This window comes from Nyctereutes procyonoides, unplaced genomic scaffold (genome assembly GCF_905146905.1).
Source record: "Nyctereutes procyonoides isolate TBG_1078 unplaced genomic scaffold, NYPRO_anot_genome, whole genome shotgun sequence".
Taxonomy (NCBI): domain Eukaryota; kingdom Metazoa; phylum Chordata; class Mammalia; order Carnivora; family Canidae; genus Nyctereutes; species Nyctereutes procyonoides.
In genome coordinates this window covers 3,456,404-3,475,922 of record NW_026575123.1, presented here as the reverse complement: position 1 = coordinate 3,475,922, position 19,519 = coordinate 3,456,404, and the positions used below count along the sequence as shown (strand labels likewise).

General features: G+C 42.3%; 1 protein-coding gene and 1 long non-coding RNA gene across 10 annotated transcripts in view; one reads left to right on the top strand and one right to left on the bottom strand.

The window, feature by feature from the left end:
• DUSP16 (dual specificity phosphatase 16) overlaps positions 1-19,082 on the top strand; it is a 101,747-nt gene extending 82,665 nt beyond the window's left edge. For all 9 annotated transcript variants that reach the window (XM_055336705.1, XM_055336710.1, XM_055336709.1 and 6 more), the window contains 3 exons: positions 8,032-8,191; positions 13,496-13,619; positions 15,355-19,082. In XM_055336705.1, coding sequence (XP_055192680.1) covers positions 8,032-8,191; positions 13,496-13,619; positions 15,355-16,531 — 1,461 coding nt within the window. In that variant the 3' untranslated portion in view covers positions 16,532-19,082. The remainder of the gene's footprint in view (positions 1-8,031; positions 8,192-13,495; positions 13,620-15,354) is intronic.
• On the bottom strand, positions 886-15,346 carry LOC129517085 (uncharacterized). The gene is made up of 3 exons (XR_008665950.1): positions 14,232-15,346; positions 12,063-12,107; positions 886-2,911 (listed from the first exon to the last, which is right to left on the bottom strand). It is a non-coding gene; the product is annotated as an uncharacterized LOC129517085 (long non-coding RNA).
• Positions 19,083-19,519: the final 437 nt, after the last annotated feature.

Genomic DNA, 19,519 nt, shown 5'->3' with positions numbered 1-19,519 from the left:
ATGAAGTGACGTATGCCAAGCACCAAGGACAGTTCCTGGTTCATGGGGACCCTGGTTAATGTTATCAAGGGTGGAGTACGCAGGGTGCTAGGGTGAGTGCTGGATACAGTGGGTGTGGTTGGTCGAGGAAGGCTGGATGGAGGAAGTAGAACTTAAGGTTGGTTTTGAAGGCAAAAGGAGTGGCAAATGCAAAATTATTTATTGAATTGATTTCAGAAAGAAAAATTACTATTCCATTATCTGGAATTGCAATGCCTGTGGTGATTAAATGTGGTATCTCTCCTCAGTCAAGCTGAACATGGGGAACTTGACCAAATAGAACATTTTTATTAAGGCTGTATTAAGGCTTTATTAAGGCTGTGATATAATAAATCTTGATTTATTATATCACTCTGTGTTCCATATACAACTCCACAGTCTGCATCAACAGATTATAGAATCCATACTTAGAAATCAGTCCAACTACAGGGCAAAGTTTATTTCCTGGTTTAGGAGAGAGAAACTTAAAGGGAAAAAAATTGTGAATGGAAATCCTAAGTAATAATAAAATAATAAAAGATTAATTTTTGACTAGGAAATGTCATTTTTGAAAGTCTTCTTAATTGTATATTGAAGCCAGAATCCATTTTTAAAAATTCTTAGGGGACAATCTCTTTTCCTTTGCAGATGAACCCTTTTTATATCCAGCCTGCTATATTCAATGTAATTGCCCTACTTAAGTCTAATTAGGAGAAAGGACAGTTTGAATTAGTGAAAAATGTACACAACATGGTATGAGGGGCAGCTTCTTGAGACAGAATTCATATGCTGTATGATATATAAGGTATTTTTTTATTGAGATGTAATTTTACAACATATTACAAAGTTTTAAGTATACAGCGTGATTTGATATTTGTGTATATTATAAAATGACCACAATAAGTCTAGTTAACATCTATCACCACACATAGTTATAATTTTTTTTTCTTGTGATGAGAACTTTTAAGATTACTCTCTTAGCAACTTTCAAATATACAATAGAGGAATATTAACTATAGCTGCCGTGCTGTACATTACATTCCCATGACTTATTTTATTACTAGAATTTGTCCCTTCTAACCACCTTCACCCATGTCCTCCATATATATCCTCTGTATCTATGAGTAGGTTAGATTCCTTTAGATTCCACATATGATATTTTATAGTAGTTGTCTTTCTTTGACTTACTTCACTTAGTATAATGTCCTCAAGGTTCATGCATGTTGTCACACATGGCAAGATCTCATTATTTTTTTTATGGCTGAGTAACACTGCATCGTATACATATACCACATCTTTATCCATTCATCAGTCAATGGCACACTTGGGTTGCTTCCATATCTTGCCTATTGTAAATAATGCTGCAGTGAACACGGGGGTGCAGAGATCTCTTCAAGTTAGTGTTTTTATTTCCTCTAGATATATACTCAGAAGTGGAATTGTTGGATCATATGGTGGTTTTATTTCTGATATTTTGTGGAACTTCCACTTTGTTTTCCATACTATCTGTACCAATTTATGTTGCCACAAGCTATTCTTAATATAAGATAAAGTAAGGGAACTAAAATTTAATGAGACTCTTATATGCCAGTTATTTTATCCTCACACAGCTTTACAAAATATACATCATTAGCCTTATCTTACAGATGAGGAAACTATAGCTGAGCGAGGTAAGGTAACCTATCCAAGATCATGCAGGTAATGAACGGTGACGTGCTAGGTTGTGCTTTAGTTTCTCTGAGGCCAGTACCCATATACTTTTAATTGTTCCTGCCATACTGAGTTCATCCATGCAACAGGAGAAAAGATAGAGCATACGGGTACATGTGCTGCTAGAAAGGTAAATGAAGTTAGTGGAAATTTATAAAAATTTGCTTCTGATTGTTTCACATTTTTCAGTGTCATAGGAAAAGTTGATCCATTGCCTGAGTGGTAAGCTAAAGGGATACACAGAGCATTTGAAGAAAAAGGGAAATGGGTGAAATGGCATCTGGGAGAGAGGGAAAGTGCAGGGGCTAGGGAAATAAAATGATTGCTGAGGACCATGAATTGGAGGTGAGATTGAGCGGCATTGTTGAGCGTTTTTCTCTGGCTGTATCCAGCTACATGGGTACAGATGCAGACCAGGTGGAGAACTAGATTTACACAGGGCTGCAGTCTTAATGAGTGAATGTGAAGAAGCTATAGTGGGACAAAGGAGTTGAGGGTGGAAGCAAGGGAGTGGTTTATAATGACTGACCACGGAATTTCACTCGAGCAAAGCAGGCAGATGGATATCATGAGGAAAGGACAGAGAAAAGGACGTGGGATCAGCAGCATGTAGATCCTGGGGAATCAAAGGGTCCCAAGAGTGGTGGTATAAGAGGCAGCAAAACCAGAAGGAGAGAAGGAAACATCCCAGAGTGGGGTGTGTGAGCTCGAGATTAGGGCAGGGTGGTGGTTGGTAATGACTGAGACCAGACCGGGCCTCATTAGTGAGTCGTCAAGGTGAGAAGTTCAAATAACTGAGAGGCCAGTGTGTCAAAAGGATATTTGAAGGCCAGGGAAGATTATTTTGTCAGTAGAAAGCACCTGTTAGCAAACTTAGCACAAAGTTGAGCTAAATATTAAACGGCATAACGAGTGCCCTCTGAAAGGTTACAGACTGTGATGTTTAATTATGGGATAGAGTAATACTCAATTGTGTATGTTTTGCACAACATACTAAAACAGAACTGAACAGATTCCATAAATACCTCTTTATAACATAGTAAGAAGTCCTTGACAGTCATCTGTGAATAAAAGCTATTATTATTCTGTAGAACAGACCCATTCTTCATAATTACATAGTTCCATTCCAGTTCCACTGTCAGAAACATTGACATACGATATCCGCTCAGCCACTTATATGTACCTTTGTAAAAATAATCAGGATAGCAAGTTAATAATATGTATAACTTCATGAAACCTCACATCTCAGAGATTCACCAGCACCTCAACCCTGAGGCCCAGCAGGTGCTGCTGGCCTGTGGCTAGCAGGAGGCACTTCGCTAAGGCCTGTTTGTTTCTACCATTGGGGCAGTGTGCTTACCAGCATGCTTACTATGTTTGTTCTCAAACCTGTTTAGGCTAGTTTACTTATTATAATCGTGCACATTGATTAAAATATTACATACACCCATGAATTATGAATGAGGGAAGGAAGAGAGTTGTTTTTCTATGACCTAAATTAAATGCTTTGGAAGATTCAGGAAAAACAAATTGCTTTGCGTTTTTTTGTTTGTTTTTTTGTTTGTTTTTTTTTTTCTGTTTAAACTAGGGCAGGCAGTAAGGCAACTATAAAATACCTGGGGGACGATCATAATTCAGGATTCTTTACGGATGTTTTACAAGTTTTTGCTCTTCTTTAAAGAAATGGAAACTGAATAGTAAATGTGTTTAGTTGTGATTTCCTTAAGAACTCTAGCTAAAAAAAAAAGAAGGTAAGTAGTCAGCTAACCCCTACAAAAAAAAAAAAAAAAAAGCCATGGTCCTGCATTAGAAATTAGTGAATTGTTTTATTTATTTGTTTTCAATTAAACTTTTTTTTTTGCCAACCTAATGGTTGCTCCTTTTTTTTTTTTTTTAATTTGTATTTATTTTATGATAGTCACACAGAGAGAGAGAGAGACAGAAAGAGGCAGAGACACAGGCAGAGGGAGAAGCAGGCTCCATGCACCGGGAGCCCGATGTGGGATTCGATCCGGGGTCTCCAGGATCGCGCCCTGGGCCAAAGGCAGGTGCCAAACCGCTGCGCCACCCAGGGATCCCTGGTTTTTTTTTTTTTTTTTTTTTTTTTTTTTTTTTTTATGATAGTCACACACACACACACACAGAGAGGCAGAGACATAGGCAGAGGGAGAAGCAAGCTCCATGCACCGGGAGCCCGATGTGGGATTCGATCCTGGGTCTCCGGGATCACGCCCTGGGCCAAAGGCAGGCGCCAAGCCGCTGCGCCACCCAGGGATCCCTTGTTTTCAATTAAAATAAGATATTTCAGGGGCACCTGGGTGGCTCAGTGGTTGAGGGTCTGCTTTTGGCTCTGGTGATGATCCCAGGGTTCTGGGATCAAGTCCCATATTGGGCTCCCTGCAGGAAGCCTGCTTCTCCCTCTGCCTGTGTCTCTGCTTCACTCTGTGTCTCTCATGAATAAATAAATAAAATCTTAAAAATAAAATATTTCAAGTGTATATATATCATTTTTAATGATTTCCTCCTTTTAACTGATTTTTCCACTGATGTAGTAACTGCCAATCCACATTATGTATCATGTTTAATAGCAAAATTGTATGTAAATTTTACATAACATTTTAGGACTCTGTTTGCTTTTTTGCTTTTAAAATTGGCCATGTTCTTAAAAAAATGGCCATATTTTATTTATCAGTTCCTATCTTATTACAAAAAGAATTTCAGGGAATATGTAATAATTGACTTAATAAGTAGATTTTTTTGCAATAAAATTTTTATACATAAAGCTGTATTTATGATCGAGATCATGTCCTTTTTCTCTCATTTCATTTTGTGTTTAAATTATTTTACCATCGGGCAGCCCGGGTGGCTTAGTGGTTTGGTGGCACCTTCGGCCCAGGGCCTGATCTTAGAGACTGGGGATCAAGTCCCACATCGGGCTCCCTGCGCGGAGCCTGCTTCTCCCTCTCCCTCTGCCTCTGCCTCTCTCTCTCTCTCTTTCTCTCTCATGAATAAATAAATAAAATCTTTTAAATAAGTAAATAAATAAATTAATTAATTAAATTAACCATCACCCAGTTTTAATACATTAATGTCTTTTTTCCCCTTCTTCTTTTGCCCATTGTTTAAAATAAACTACTGGGGCATCTGGTTGGCTCAGTTAGAAAAGGATGTGACTCTTGATCTGATCTCAGGGTCATGAGTTTGAGCCCCATGTTGGATGCAGAGATTACACCTCCCCAATAAAAAAAAACCTTTAAAAAAAACAAAGCAACTACTTAAATGCATCTTCTATGGTACATTGTTTTATAAGTGAAAAATAGTTTTTTTTTGAGCTATTAACAGCATCGTAAGCCGGATATTGAAGGGCTTCCTTTCATGTGTCGGATTTGTCCAGCATGATGGCATTGCTGCAGTTTGGTGTGTGGCAACAGTGAGCTCACCAGCAGGCACTGTGCATGTAGACAGCCAATCCTCAGCATGCAGCAGGAGACACCAGTGTCAGCATGGCAGGGAGGCCAGCACTGTAAATGCCTGTGGCTGCATTTACAGTAAGGGAAAACAGAGGATGACATAAACACCTTAAGTACATCTCCTCAAAGGTGTCCTGAGTCCCTCTTAGAGTCTGTCTCCTCACAGAAACTCAGGGCCAGAGTGGTGCCCCTTTCCTTCCTCATTTATTGGTGATCATTAAAAAGAGCATAAAGAATGAAATTAAACTTTATATTCTAATACTTCATTTAGTTAAAGAGATTATGTGTATGTAGGCTAGTTACCTTGTTGCTCCATCTAACTTGGTTTAAATGGAACTTCAATTAGAGCATGGCAACTCAGGACAGATTCTGGAGACGAATGTACTTGGATTTGAATCTTGACTCTCTACCACTTTCTTGCTGTGTGACTTTGCAAACATTATGTAATCTCACCAAACGTCAGTTTTTTTTTTTAATTTTTAATTTTTTTATTTTTTAAATTTTTATTTACTTATGATAGTTAGAGAGAGAGAGAGAGAGAGGCAGAGACACAGGCAGAGGGAGAAGCAGGCTCCATGCACCGGGAGCCCGATGTGGGATTCGATCCCGGGTCTCCAGGATCGCGCCCTGGGCCAAAGACAGGCGCCAAACTGCTGCGCCACCCAGGGATCCCCGTCAGTTTTTTAAAAATGAGGATAATAATAGTATTCGTGTCAGAGGGTGGTTGTGAGGATTAAATGAGACCTTCTATGTATTTATTGTTTTTAATTTTCATTCCAGTATAGTTAACATGCTACATTCTATTACTTTCAGATATACACTGTAGTGACTTAGCACTGGCATATATCACCCAGTGCTCATCGCGACAAGTGCCTTCCTTCATCCCTATCACCTGTTTCCTCCATCCCTCTACCCACCTCCCCTTTGGTAACCATCAATTTATTCTCTAGAGCTAAATGTCTGTTACTTGCTTTGTTTCTTTTTTCCCCCTTTTGCTTGTTTCTTAGATTCCACATAGAAGTTGAAATCTATGGTATTTGTCTTATTCTGACTTATGTTGCTTAACATTATATGCTAAGCTAGCTCCATCCATGTTGCAAATGGCAAGATTTCATTCTTTTTTATGCCCAAATAACATTCTATTGTACGTATATACCACATTTTCTTTTTCCTTTCATCTATCTATGGATACTTGGGCTGCTTCCATAATCTAGCCATTGTAAATAATGCTGCTATAAGCATAGGGGTGCATGTATGCCTTTGAATTATTATTCTTGTATGATTTGGGTAAATACCCAGTAGTGTGATTACTGGATCATAGGGTAGCTCTATTTTTAACTTTTTGAGGAACCTCTATACTGTTTGCCAGAGTGGTTGCCCCAGTTAGCATGTCTACCAACAGTGTAAGAGGGTTCCTTTTTCTCCACATCCTCAAGAGATTACTTATTTATTTTTTAATGACTACGTTTGTGTTTATTAATGAGAGACACAGAGATGCAGAGACATAGGTAGAAGGAGAAGCAGGCTCCCTGGGGGGCCTGATGTGGGACTTGATCCCAGTACTCTGGGATCATGAACTAAGCCAAAGGCAGACGCTCAACCACTGAACCACCTAGGCATCCTAAGAGACCATATATTTAAATGTTCAGCACAATATTTAGAAATAGTAGGCACTCATTAACTGTTAGATATTATTCTTTTAGATATTATTTTATTAGTATGTACTATGTACCATAATATTATTAAGCCTCTAGCAAAGATACTCAACAAATATTTTTTGATTGAATTTAGGTCAGTGGCCATTTCTATAAATTGTAGGTTATGAGGCGACTTGTCAGAAGTATACATTGTTATATTCTTCCTGTGGGGAAATTAAATTTGACAGTCATTACAGACTTATAACATGTTTTGTCCTTAGAACTGCCTGTTCTCTTCTGAAACTTCAAGGTCTTCGTTACTGAATTGAATAGAAAGCAACATTACTACTTGCCTTTACCTTTAATGTGATAAATCCGTGTAGTCCTGTTGGTAGATAGGAGAAAGACGTGTAAAATGGTTCCTTTAAGGACCATTGGCAAGAAAGGCGTGAAAGCCTCAACTCCAGTGACCTGCTGCTGTGTTACATGGGCAATTCTGCGATTGATCAAATGGTAGTAATCTCAGCATGGAAAAACAAATGTGACCTTTGCTACATGCACAAAAGTTTAAAAGTCATAGTAAACACCATTAAGATCTTCACAGTCTGATTGTTAACCTAACAGAAGTACACAAGAGCATCAGGAGACCAGGGCTCTGGCCTGGCAGAAGGTCATAGTAAACTGCCATGGTTTTATTTTGTATATTTCCACTTTCTCAGTTAATGAAGATACAGAGTTGGTTATAATATTAATGATGTGTGATCTTCAAGCATAGTCTTTTATTAAAGATTTATTTATTTGAGAGCGAGAGGGAGTGCATGTGCGTGCGTACAAGAGTTGGAGAAGGGCAGGGGGAGATAATCGTGAGGCAGACCCCCTGCTGAGCGGGGAGCCTGCCATGGGGCTCAGTCTCATGGACCTGAGATCATGACTGCAGGCAAAACCAAGAGTTCAGTGCTCCACCTACTGAGCCACCCAGATGTCCTCAAGCATACTATTTTCAACAGCCCTTTTTTTCCCCCTTAAAAACAATTCTGCTTTAAAGTCTCTAAATGTCACTGTGCTAGGTATTTGGATTTCAACGACCGAATTAACTCCGATTTCAAGGAAACTAGTAATTCTTACCATTAAACTTTACTTTTCCAAAATGATTGTGCTGATATGTTAGTCACCCTAATTGTCCTTTCCCTCCACAGGAGCTGATGCAACAGAATGGGATTGGTTATGTGTTAAATGCCAGCAATACCTGTCCTAAGCCCGATTTTATCCCCGAATCTCATTTCCTGCGAGTGCCTGTGAATGATAGCTTTTGTGAGAAAATTTTGCCGTGGTTGGACAAATCAGTAGATTTCATTGGTAAGTAGCTCCCTCTGGGTCATAGTCCCCTGTACAGGTGTACCCCTCCTCCCCTCCCATTTTTTCTCTTTAGAGAAAAGGAGCCTGTTCAGAGGTTTCAGAAGTCTGAGAGCAACACAAGATGCTGCTTATCTCATTGAGTGGCCAAGGTGACGTGTGTGTACCATGCTGTCCCCAAAGGACTGGCCTTGTGACATTCTAGCTCACTTAACACTACCAAGGTTAAACCTGATGGGATCTGTGATAATATATTTCCAAGTGTTTGAAAATCAGTTGAATTTCTGGGATTAAACTTTAGCCTTTTGTTCAGATCCTATAAAAAACTTTTGGAAACTTTGGTGGCATTCCTGAAACTTTTTTTTACCTTGCTGCTGTGTTCTCCCCAGAGAAAAGTTAAATCCTGTGAAAACAAATCCCATTACATTTGAAATCTTTATGTCACGAGATTTGTAAGCCTCAGTCCACGTGCCAGTAATTTCAAGTAGTATGGGATCTCATAAAATTCCAGCGCGTGCGCGCAGCGCACGCACACACACACACACACACACACACACACACTCACTTCCTCAGGATTGGATGGTTGTGACAGGCTCTGATCTGCCCCACGTGGTGCTCTGCCTGCTGGGCCTGTCAGTCCTAGAGTCTCCTGACTCCCAGCTTTGGGTGCTTTGTGCCACTCTGGTGCCTCAGGATCAGGTCTGCTGTGAGAAGTTGGTGATGTGTATTTGAAGCCTAGTTTCAGTGGAGAGTAGCTGGACAGGGGAGGTTTGCTATTCACCCTTGAGCAGCAGTATGAGGTTCACTCTTGATGATCCATGTGAGAAGTTTTTGATGTTTTCTTCCTCTAATCACATAAGCTTGAGCATTAAATCCATAACTAAATACTCCAAATTTGTTACTGTGATTTAAAAAATAACTAGTTTCAGGCAGCCCGGGTGGCTCAGGGGTTTAGAACCGCCTTCAGCCCAGGGCCTGATCCTGGAGACCTGGGATCAAGTCCCATGTCGGGCTCCCTGCATGGAGCCTGCTTCTCCCTCTGCCTGTGTCTCTGCCTCTCTTTCTCTCTCTCTGTGTATCTCATAAATAAATAAATAAAATCTTTAAAAAAATAAAAATTAAAAAAAATAACTAGTTCCTTTTAAGTTGTGAAATTATGTACGTTAAGCCCCTTTCATCTGTGAGAGAAATTTCTAGATGATACTTTTGGGACTTTGAGTAATTCCAAAACATTTTTGTTTTTCCTTCAAGATTCCAGATTTCCAGAAGTTTTCATCTTTAATTAGGATGTGTTCTTTGAAATGTCAGAATATAAATGGCTTAAATAATTCACATGATAATATTCACAAAATTCCCAGATTAGTCACCCCCACTGTTGTATTTCTAGGAAGCATTCAGTATCTCATTCAGTTTTTGCCTCTTTAAAAGATAACACTTAAGGTTAATGTTCCTATTGCGTGTCAAGTCATTCCAAAGATATTTGACTCTAATTTCAGCTAAAAGTGCAATTTCAGGATCTATTCAGAAGGGAGCTCATCACAATGTCTGTTAGGGGGCGTATAGAAAAGAGAATATGAATAACTTTGCCCCGCTCACTTTGTTCTTTCATGGGAGATATTGGGGTCATCCTGCCACTTAATTCAGACAGAAGGAATTTATTACCATGTTCCCCAATTCGGTTAAGCACATCCAAATACTTACTGTAATTTATTTGTAGTATCTGAAAATATTTATTATACTATTTAGTATGAGCCAAGTATTTCACTTGCTCAGCCCTACTTACTAGGGGTCACTGTCCTTCCCACCCCTCCAACCCCCAGGTAATTAAGGGCGAACCCTCCTGCTGCTACTTGGAGCCCAGTGCACGCTCACTGCCTTGGTTGGTCACAGCCTAGTGCGCAGTGTGAACACTACCCCCGTGCCAGGGCTTAATAACTTACAGGCTTGTGGGGGTTGTTTCTTTTTACTATTTAGATAAATTTCAGTAAGTTTCTGGGTTTGTTGGAAGGACCACAGTTTTCATGGAGTTTTGTCTTTATTTTTCGTTGAGCTCAGGTTGCCTGCTTGCTGTGGGCCACTCTCAAGGGTCTGGTCCCAGCTGGCTGCTTCTGCGGGCACTCGCCCTCCTCACCGTACCCTGGGCTCCTGCCCCGCCTCTTGAATTGTCGTGTAAGCCCTACAGGGAGGTAATCAAGGGCATGTGCTTTGGAGCCAGACTGTATTTGAGTCTTGCCTTCCCTTGGTTACTAGTTAAGTGATTTGGGGTAAGTTTCTCAGTTTCCTAAAGTGGAAACTGAAGATAATGTATCTACCTGGAAGGGATGTTGTGAGGATTAAAATAGATCGTGGATGTAGGCTACCCTGCAAAGTGCCTAACTCCCAACTGGCTCATACTAAATAGTAGCAATTTTACATATTATCATCTGAGAAGTTCTTTGGGTTTCATTCTTAGAGCTGTACTCTGTAAGCTCAATTATTGCTGCTTCATTTTTAGCCTTTATAACTTCTCATCCTCACTGCCCCCCCTTACCCTTTTCATTTGTTATCCTCTGCCCTGTTTTGACCTATATTTCTATTCCTGAACTGCTGCAGTGGCAGCCTGCTTTTCCTCTTTCCAGTTGTCACTGTCGGTGCTTTTGCTGGCCCCTGTTCAGGAACCTGCAGCCCTTAGCCTGACATTCCCAGAACCTCCAGCACCTGCTTCACCTTTGAAACCTTCTTTCTAGTAACCTCCCTGCCCCATGAAGCGTGTGCTGCAGTCATGGTGGACTGGGTATGAGGAACCCGTTCAGCCCCACTGTGCGGCCACCTCCCTTCTCCCTGCCAGCTCTGCGTGTATGGAACTTCCTTTGCTTTAAGACAGTTTCACACTCATTTCTGCCAAGAAACATGTTCTGATGACCCCCAATCCATGTAATCACTTTTAAGTCAGATTTAAAAAAAAATATTTATTTGAGGGAGGGAGGAAAGAGAAAGAGGGAAAAGAGAGAGCAAGCACACACGTGAGCACCAGGGGGTGGGAGGGTTGGGGGTGGGGTGAGAATCCCAAGCAGAGGAGAGAATCCCCTCCAATCTCTGAGCCTGATGTGGGGCTCTATCCCCTAATTCTGAGATTTACCTAAGCTGAAATCAAGAGTTGGATGCTTAACTGACTGAGCCACCCAGGTACACCTCAGTCAGATTTCTAAAACATCCTCAAAAGTGTCATGATTATAAAAGCAATGTAAGTACAATGCAGAATATTTGAAAAACAGAGAAAGGGAAACCTATAATCTCAATATTCTAACACAATCCGTTATTGTCATTGTTTTATCTCCTTCTAACCTTCCTCCTTTTCACTTTTTTTTTTTTTAATAAAGATTGCTTTTTTAAGGTATGTATTAGCCAGACACTATTTACTGGGTGCATAATGTGTCCAGTGTGAAGCCCTCTGAGGTAATTAGAAGCAAGATTCTTCTAGGTCTCTGTAGTCTTGATATAACTATTTGAAAGTTTGAGGGTGGTTCAGTCATTCAGTGACGGTCTCAGGCTCATGACATTGAGCCCCAAGGCAAGCTCTGTGCTGTGCGCGTCATACAGCTTGGGTGTGCTTGAGATTCTCTCTCCCCTCTCCCAATGTCCCACCCCTCACACATCCTCTCCCTTAAGCCCCCCCCACTTGAGTGCACACACACTCTAAATAAATAAAAAAATAAAATAAAATAAAAAATTGAAACCCAGCCTGCTTCCAATAAGATTTTGAAGGAGCTTACAGTATGAGACTAGGATCAGAAGATAACACACAGTCACACACATAAATGTTAAAACAGGATCAGAGGGCAAGAACCAAGTAATATGGGACTAGGAAAGGTACAGTAAAATCTGAACTAGTTACCTGTTGGCATTGAGTGAAAGTCTCAGCTTTGAGCTTCTTAGCAGCCTAGGCAAAAGAGGAAATATAGTAAGATTAGTATAAGAATTTTAACATAAGATTTGGTAAACTTGATGGCATCAGTGAAAGCGAAAGCAAAAAGGGAATAGGTCAGCTCCATGGCAGCAGTTTGTGGCTAAGCACACACGTAATTGTTTAGAATTGAGGCTTAAATGTTAGTAGCTGCCATGGGATAATTTCATTTACTCCTACAACTGGGCTTTTAAAGCCCCTCCGCAGTGAGAGATGGTAACACTGCTGGGTTGAATGTTCTTGATCCTAACTAAGTGTCCGAAAGTCCTACCACGTTATGCCGAATATACATGATGCAGTCAGTAACTCCTGGATATCCAGGGAAGGTTCAAGTTCCCTTGATCCTTGTTAAAGTGAGCTGCTAAACCTGATTCACAGCAAATACGTGGTTTTCTTCTTAAATTCAGCAAATAAAGGTGAGCCAGTTTATGACATACAGATAGGACACTATAGGAAAATAGGTTTTAAAGGTAGTTTGACCTGGCATCTTTTTGCATTGCAATGTGATATGGTGATGTAGTCTTTCTCCCTCCTTACTCTCCTGCTTTTTAAATTAGTAATGTATGTCACAGGTGTTTGAAATGAGAAGATATTTTTTAAAACTTTAACAATTCATATGTAGCAAATCATTATACTGTATACCTGAAATACAATGTAATAGGTCAGTTATATGTCAAAACTGAAAATTATCTCTTAAAACTGCAAAGTTTAGTATCTTTTACATAACTAGGATAAAACTGCAGTATCAGACAACATGGGCAAATAAAATATTAGCCAAATCTTAGGATTTGGGGTGTTATTTTCTTTATGCTTCTCTGTATTCCGAAATCTTCTAAGCTAAGCAAGTATAATCACGGGTGCCTGGGTGGCTCAGTGGTTGAGCCATCTGCCTTTGGCTCAGATCGTGATCCCAGGGTCCTGGGATCAAGTCCCACATGGGGTTCCCCACAGGGAGCCTGCTTCTCAACTCTGCCTGTGTCCTGCTTCCCTCTCTCATGAATACATAAAATTAAAAAAAAAAAACAACAACACAAAAAAACAAGTAGAATCATGTCATTACAATGTAGGATTTATACTCAGGGGAAGTTATTAAGAAAACAGTGTAAAAAAACCAGAAATGTCCTGAGTAAGAGATGATTTTGAGTTAGGGACTGATGGCCTACCTACACGTTTGGACCTTCATTATCCTGTACGTAAATGGTGGGGAAGTGATCTTCCCTCACCTCCCTAAGAAACTGTCAAAAGGAACGATATGTGAGGAGATGAGATTTACTCAATTATCAGATAAAAAGGTATGTGGCAACAAGATCTCAAGATTGAACACAGTCGTCCTCAGTGACCCTTGTTGAATTTGACTCCTGCAGAGAAAGCCAAGGCTTCCAACGGCCGTGTGCTGGTGCACTGCTTAGCAGGCATCTCTCGCTCAGCCACCATCGCCATCGCCTACATCATGAAGAGGATGGACATGTCCTTAGATGAAGCTTACAGGTGAGAGCTGGACTGTGTCTTGTGTGCGGGCTTTTCATCTGACCTGAAGCATGGAGGGAGATGGGGGTGGGTAACCAAATTCAAGCAGATCGGGCCTATTTTAGTTACATGCTTTACAGGTGGCTGGATTTTTAAATGGTTTTTCAAAGACTAGAGAAGAATGCACTTTTACAAGTGAGCATGAATTCCCTTCGAACATGTCAGATTCATCCTCAGCTACTTTTTAACTTTCAGGAACAACAAATCTAAGCAGTTGTCCATCCTGTCAAGTGAGTCTATACCTTTTCCTAATAGGGAAAGTACACATGAAGAAGCTGTAGCAGAATACCCATCGCGGAATTCATCCTTCTGCTTCAAACTCTGTGCCTCTGTCCCTGTGAGGGAGAGGCCGAGGTATAAGACCCAGTAGTTGTCAGAATCCGGTCACTGAGGAAAGTTGCCTCCGTTCTAGAGTTGCCCGGATTCTGCGTGGTGACTGGATCTCCCTCCGCAGCCCAGGGCAGAGGGGAGGGCAGGCAGGCGACAGGAGTGTGTCTCTATGAATAAATAAGTAAATAAAATCTTAAAAAAAAATAAATAAAAAAGGAAAATCTGGAAGAAGAAATGAGCTACCTGAGCAGCTTCTCATCTAAGGAATGAGCCTGGAGGAGCAGGGTCCTGCCTTTGCTTCAGTTCCCTCGTCCTCCACTCAGGCTTTTCTTCCTCTGGGCTTCTGGTACCACATAGAAACCAGGAGAAAAGGCACTCTTAGGTCACGTTACAAGGTCTTATGAGGACTCTGCCTTTATACTTGTTTCTGGCTTTGTTCACTTGCTTTAGGTGACTTGATTTCCAAGGAGTTTGTCATTTTTCTATTTCCATATTCAAATACGAATCTTCAGTGTAGTTTCACTCCTGCATCTTGTACGGAGTGAAGGTCAGAAGCCACTGAAGAATTTGTTTACTGTCTCTAAGAGTCTGTGTTTGCACAATTAAACATAAGAGCTGTTTAGTACTGGTTTTTACTCCTCAATGATTCTTTTTTAACACAGTGGTTACAAAAATGGACCTAGACATGAGGCTTGGCTTTCAGTGACTTCGGGCACGTCACATAAGGACTTTGTGTCCTTGTGTGATGGGGTTAATACAGCAACTTGACATGGGGAGTTTTGGGGACTGAATGAGACAATACTGTGGCTAATGCATTAGCCCAGTGCTTAGCACACACAGGCCACTGAGAGCTGGTTGTTCTTTCCTGTTGAATACTAAGAGAAGGAGCTCAGGTGTGTGCTTGGTGCTCTGGCCATCTGCTATCCACTTTTTTGGTCGTTAATTAATACATGAAATGTGCTGAGGAAGTGACTGGGGGGAGTTAGAAGATGTGATACTGGGAAACTGAAGCTAGAGAGTGACCGTTCCCCTGGACTCCCAGCGGTGGCACCAGCATGGGGGTGCGGGGGCTAGGCCCCAGCAGTGAGGACAGAACCCTCGCTTGTCAGTTGCATTGGAAACTTTGGGTCCTTGAAAATAAGAAGGCTAAAACTAGAGCTTTTAGGGCCTGGGCCCTGTCTTTCTAGCATTCTCCAGGGACATGTTGTATGTCTCCCTAAACTTTCAAACCAGTCCTCTTCCATAGGTGTTTGGGAGGCTCTAATCTGTCATATTTGTTCACTTAATATATTTTATTTTCATACTGTTCTTAAGATAAATTGTAGTTGCAAAATTCAGGATTTCTGTTTCTTTCCTCTCTTCATAGATTTGTGAAAGAAAAAAGACCTACCATATCTCCAAACTTCAATTTTCTGGGCCAACTCCTAGACTATGAGAAGAAGATTAAGAACCAGACTGGCACATCAGGGCCAAAGAGCAAACTCAAGCTGCTGCACCTGGAGAAGCCAAATGACCCTGTCCCTGCGGTCTCCGAGGGTGGACAGAAGGGCGAGATGTGCCTCGGTCCACCCTGTGCCAACTCTGCTACCTCAGAGGCGGCAGGCCAAAGGCCCGTGCATGCTGCCGGCACACCCAGCACACAGCCCCCGCTGTTGGAGGACAGCTCTCTGGTCCAGGCACTCAGTGGGCTCCACCTGCCCTCAGGCAAGCTGGAAGACAGCAGTAAGCTCAAGCGCTCCTTCTCTCTGGACATCAAATCTGTTTCATACTCGGCCAGTGTGGCGGCGTCCTTGCATGGCTTCTCCTCATCAGAAGATGCGCTTGAATACTACAAACCTTCCACGACTCTGGAGGGGACCAACAAGCTCTGTCAGTTCTCTCCCGTTGAGGAAGTATCAGAGCAGACCCCAGAAACCAGCCCAGATAAGGAGGAGGCCAACGTCCCCAAGAAGCCTCAGCCTGTCAGGCCCTCTGATAGCCAGAGCAAGCGATTACATGCAGTGAGAACCAGTAGTGGCAGTGCCGGCCCACGGTCCCTCATCTCCCCCCTGCACCGGAGTGGGAGCGTAGAGGACAACTGCCATACCAACTTCCTTTTTGGCCTCTCCACCAGCCAGCAGCACCTCGCCAAGTCTGCTGCTGGGCTGGGCCTCAAGGGCTGGCATTCGGATATCTTGGCTCCGCAGACCTCCACTCCTTCCCTGACCAATAGCTGGTATTTTGCCACAGAGTCCTCTCACTTCTACTCTGCCTCGGCCGTCTACGGAGGCAGTGCCAGTTACTCTGCCTACAGCTGTAGCCAGCTGCCCACCTGTAGCGACCAGGTCTACTCTGTGCGCAGGCGGCAGAAGCCAAGTGACAGAGCCGACTCGCGGCGGAGCTGGCATGAAGAGAGCCCCTTTGAAAAGCAGTTTAAACGCCGAAGCTGCCAGATGGAATTTGGAGAGGGCATCATGTCGGAGAACAGGTCTCGGGAAGAACTGGGGAAGGTGGGCAGCCAGTCTAGCTTTTCAGGCAGCATGGAAATCATTGAGGTCTCCTGAGAAGAGACACGCTTATGACTTCTGTTGACAATGTTTTTCTTGTTCACAAAAAAAAAAAAATATTCCCTGTAAATCTGAAATATATATATATGTACATACATATATATTTTTGGAGAATGGAGCTATGGTGTAAAAGCAAAAAGATGGATCAACACAGTTCTCTCAACATCTGTACTTGAGAGATCAGCTAATATTTCTCTCAACAAAAGTGGAAGGGCAGATTGCTAGATATCCTGCTAGACAGATGAAAAATTGTATGTGGTGAATTGCACATCCTCTTGTTCTTACCAAATCTGGTTTTATTTGGTGTTGGAGGACAAAATGCCCCACAGTTTCCATGTTGTGCTACAAGAGGTCTTGAGTGCTAGTCTGTCCGGCCCCTTCCGTGGTGCACCTTAGTGCTGAGACTGAGCCAACTCGTGGGTTGGGCGGGGAGACCCCATTAGGCACACAGCCTTGTGGTAAACGCAAGGGAAACGACCACACCCAAAACGGATTCACACATTCGAGCTCAGCTGGCCGCCGAGTGATGCGGGCCCTATCTGCTGCGCGGACCGTCAGGGGCCTTGCCCAGGCCTACTTTAGAGCAAACCCAGTACCTCAGACCAAAAGTCGGGGCTTCTACCACTACCAAGTCTGGTAGCCTTTCTTCTAGGTGTTGTGAATAGGTAGGTAGCTAGTCACACTTTTCAGACCAGTTCACACCGTCTCTGCACAAATTCCCAGTTGGGCCTGGATGGAGGTAGTTAAGTTTTTCTTCTTCTCAGCTTGATGAAGAGGGCAAACCATCTAGGATTCAATTCAACAGCCAGTGATGTGTAGCGTAGGTCGGGAGGCTAACCAAGTCTACCTCCCTCCGCGTAAATCAAAGAATTGTTCAAAATGGGGTGGTTAATCCTTTAAATAAAGATTTACTTGGTTTAAGCCAGATGTGAATTTATTCGGGTTGGTAGCAGAACAGCACCATCAAGTTCTCAGCCAAAGTCGATTTTTCCCATTTCGGTTTCCTTGCACAGATACATTTTGTAAAAACCTAACAGGTAGACTTTTATAGGAAACTACCAAGAGGGAGAAAAACTCTGGAAAGATTAAAGAAGTAAAATTGCTAAGGAGAAAAGGAAACTCCTTTTTCTCCATGGTTTTATTCCCCTGAGCATGTGATGAAGGGGGGTGGGGGGGGGAGTTCTGTAATTTCCTTAGACTTTCCAATTTACTAACAGGGCTGAGAGGCTAGTTACATGAGGAGTGTTCAGAATAAGAATGTTCAGAATAAAACTGGAGGAAGGTGAGGGGAAGGTGGTTAGGTTTTGTTTCGTTGTGAGCAGAGTGGGAAGCCACAGCCAAGCTGTTCTCAGAAACACTCCTTGGCATTTTTTTAGTAGAAGGGACACAGCAAAATGGGGCGGGACCAAGCTGGTCTCTCGTTTCTGACCTACAATCACTATATGGAATCAATCCTGGCAGCTGAAAATAGGAATTGATTGGAACAAGTACACAAGTGATTAGTACATATCTGCTTTGAAACTTCCTGGCTTGAGTCTTGTCAGCTACAGTAGGGTCCTCTTTTTAAAGCCTTAATTCACGTCAGCAGCTTTTTTTTTGGGGGGGGGGGCGGGATATTGTCATTGTTCTTTACTGTAAGTGTAGCTAGTTGCTGACTCATATCTCAGGTTTTTCTGTGTTCAACAAGTGGATAGTCCTTCGACAAGGATGCGACTTCATGTTTCCCGTGATGACTGCTGAAACCAGCACAGGATGAGTGACGTGATTCAGAATGGATTTGCTCATGCTGATTCCAAGCATCGCGTAACATAACTGGTTGTACACCAGTAATGTGCTGCGATCCAGGTGTGAGGTGAAGGCAGGAAGAAAGTACACCGCTTAGGGAGCTCGGTGTTACTCTATTGAAAAAGTGGTGTTAGAATGATCTGAGTTAGTTTTTCTACATAAGTTTAAATTTGGGATGTAATCAGACTTTCACAAGTTTTCACAGTAATTTTTTGATGTGTTATGCAGACACCAGATGTGAAGAGCTCACATCTTCCAGGGGCTGGTCACAACAATGTAATATTTTTAAGAAATGAAGGCAATAGCTCCAGTGAGGGTTGGGGGACATCCAGTATTCGGGATTTCTCCCGGCCATGGTTCCTTCCTTCCTGTGACCGTGAGGTAGTCCTGCACGACCGCCTTGGTCTCTGATTGCCAACATCACATCATCAGTTCTTGGGATCGAGATGGCTGTGGCTGGGCGGCAAGTGCTGGCACTGCTGGGGTGGGGCGGCTGGCTCCCTTCAGTTCCGAGTCCTAGGGGAAGCCCTGGAGTCTACCAGGAGGATACAGAACAGTGATTTCTAAAGAGCAAGACTAGATTTCTATGTGAGAAATGCTGGACAACGATTTAGGACATTTGTAAAGTGAGGTGGGCAGACTGTATAAATGTTTAATACGAATATAGCATTCTTTTGGAGTAAGATGCTGTTGAATGGTTAAATCGTGCATTTCTCATTTTGATGTTCTTGTATGTTAATATGAAATAAAATCAAAACTGGTACCTGTTTATACATAAATATGAGAAAGGACCTCTCCTTGCAACTATAAACTTGGGAGAGCAGCATCCGAGTTGTAGGAGGTGGCGGTGGTGGAACGGGTCCTGCTGTCCTCACATCACAGAGGACTTAGCCCAGAGTAAGGTGCTGAGGGCAGCAGATACAGTGTGTGCTCCATCATTCACACGAAACACCGGATCCTTAGCTAGCAGGTCAGTGCGGGCCTTCGTGCTTAAGTGCGTCTACCAAATGCACACTACAGTGCAGAACCTGGGCACGTACGTGGGACTACTCGCTGACTGACCGAATGGAGAATAAGTGCAGGGTAGGAAGGAGGAAGACCAGAGGCACATTCATGGTGCATCATAATGGAATATGTAAATGGCTTCAGAATTCTTACAGGAAAAGTGGGGTGGGCAGTCCTTAAAGATCTGTTCTCGTC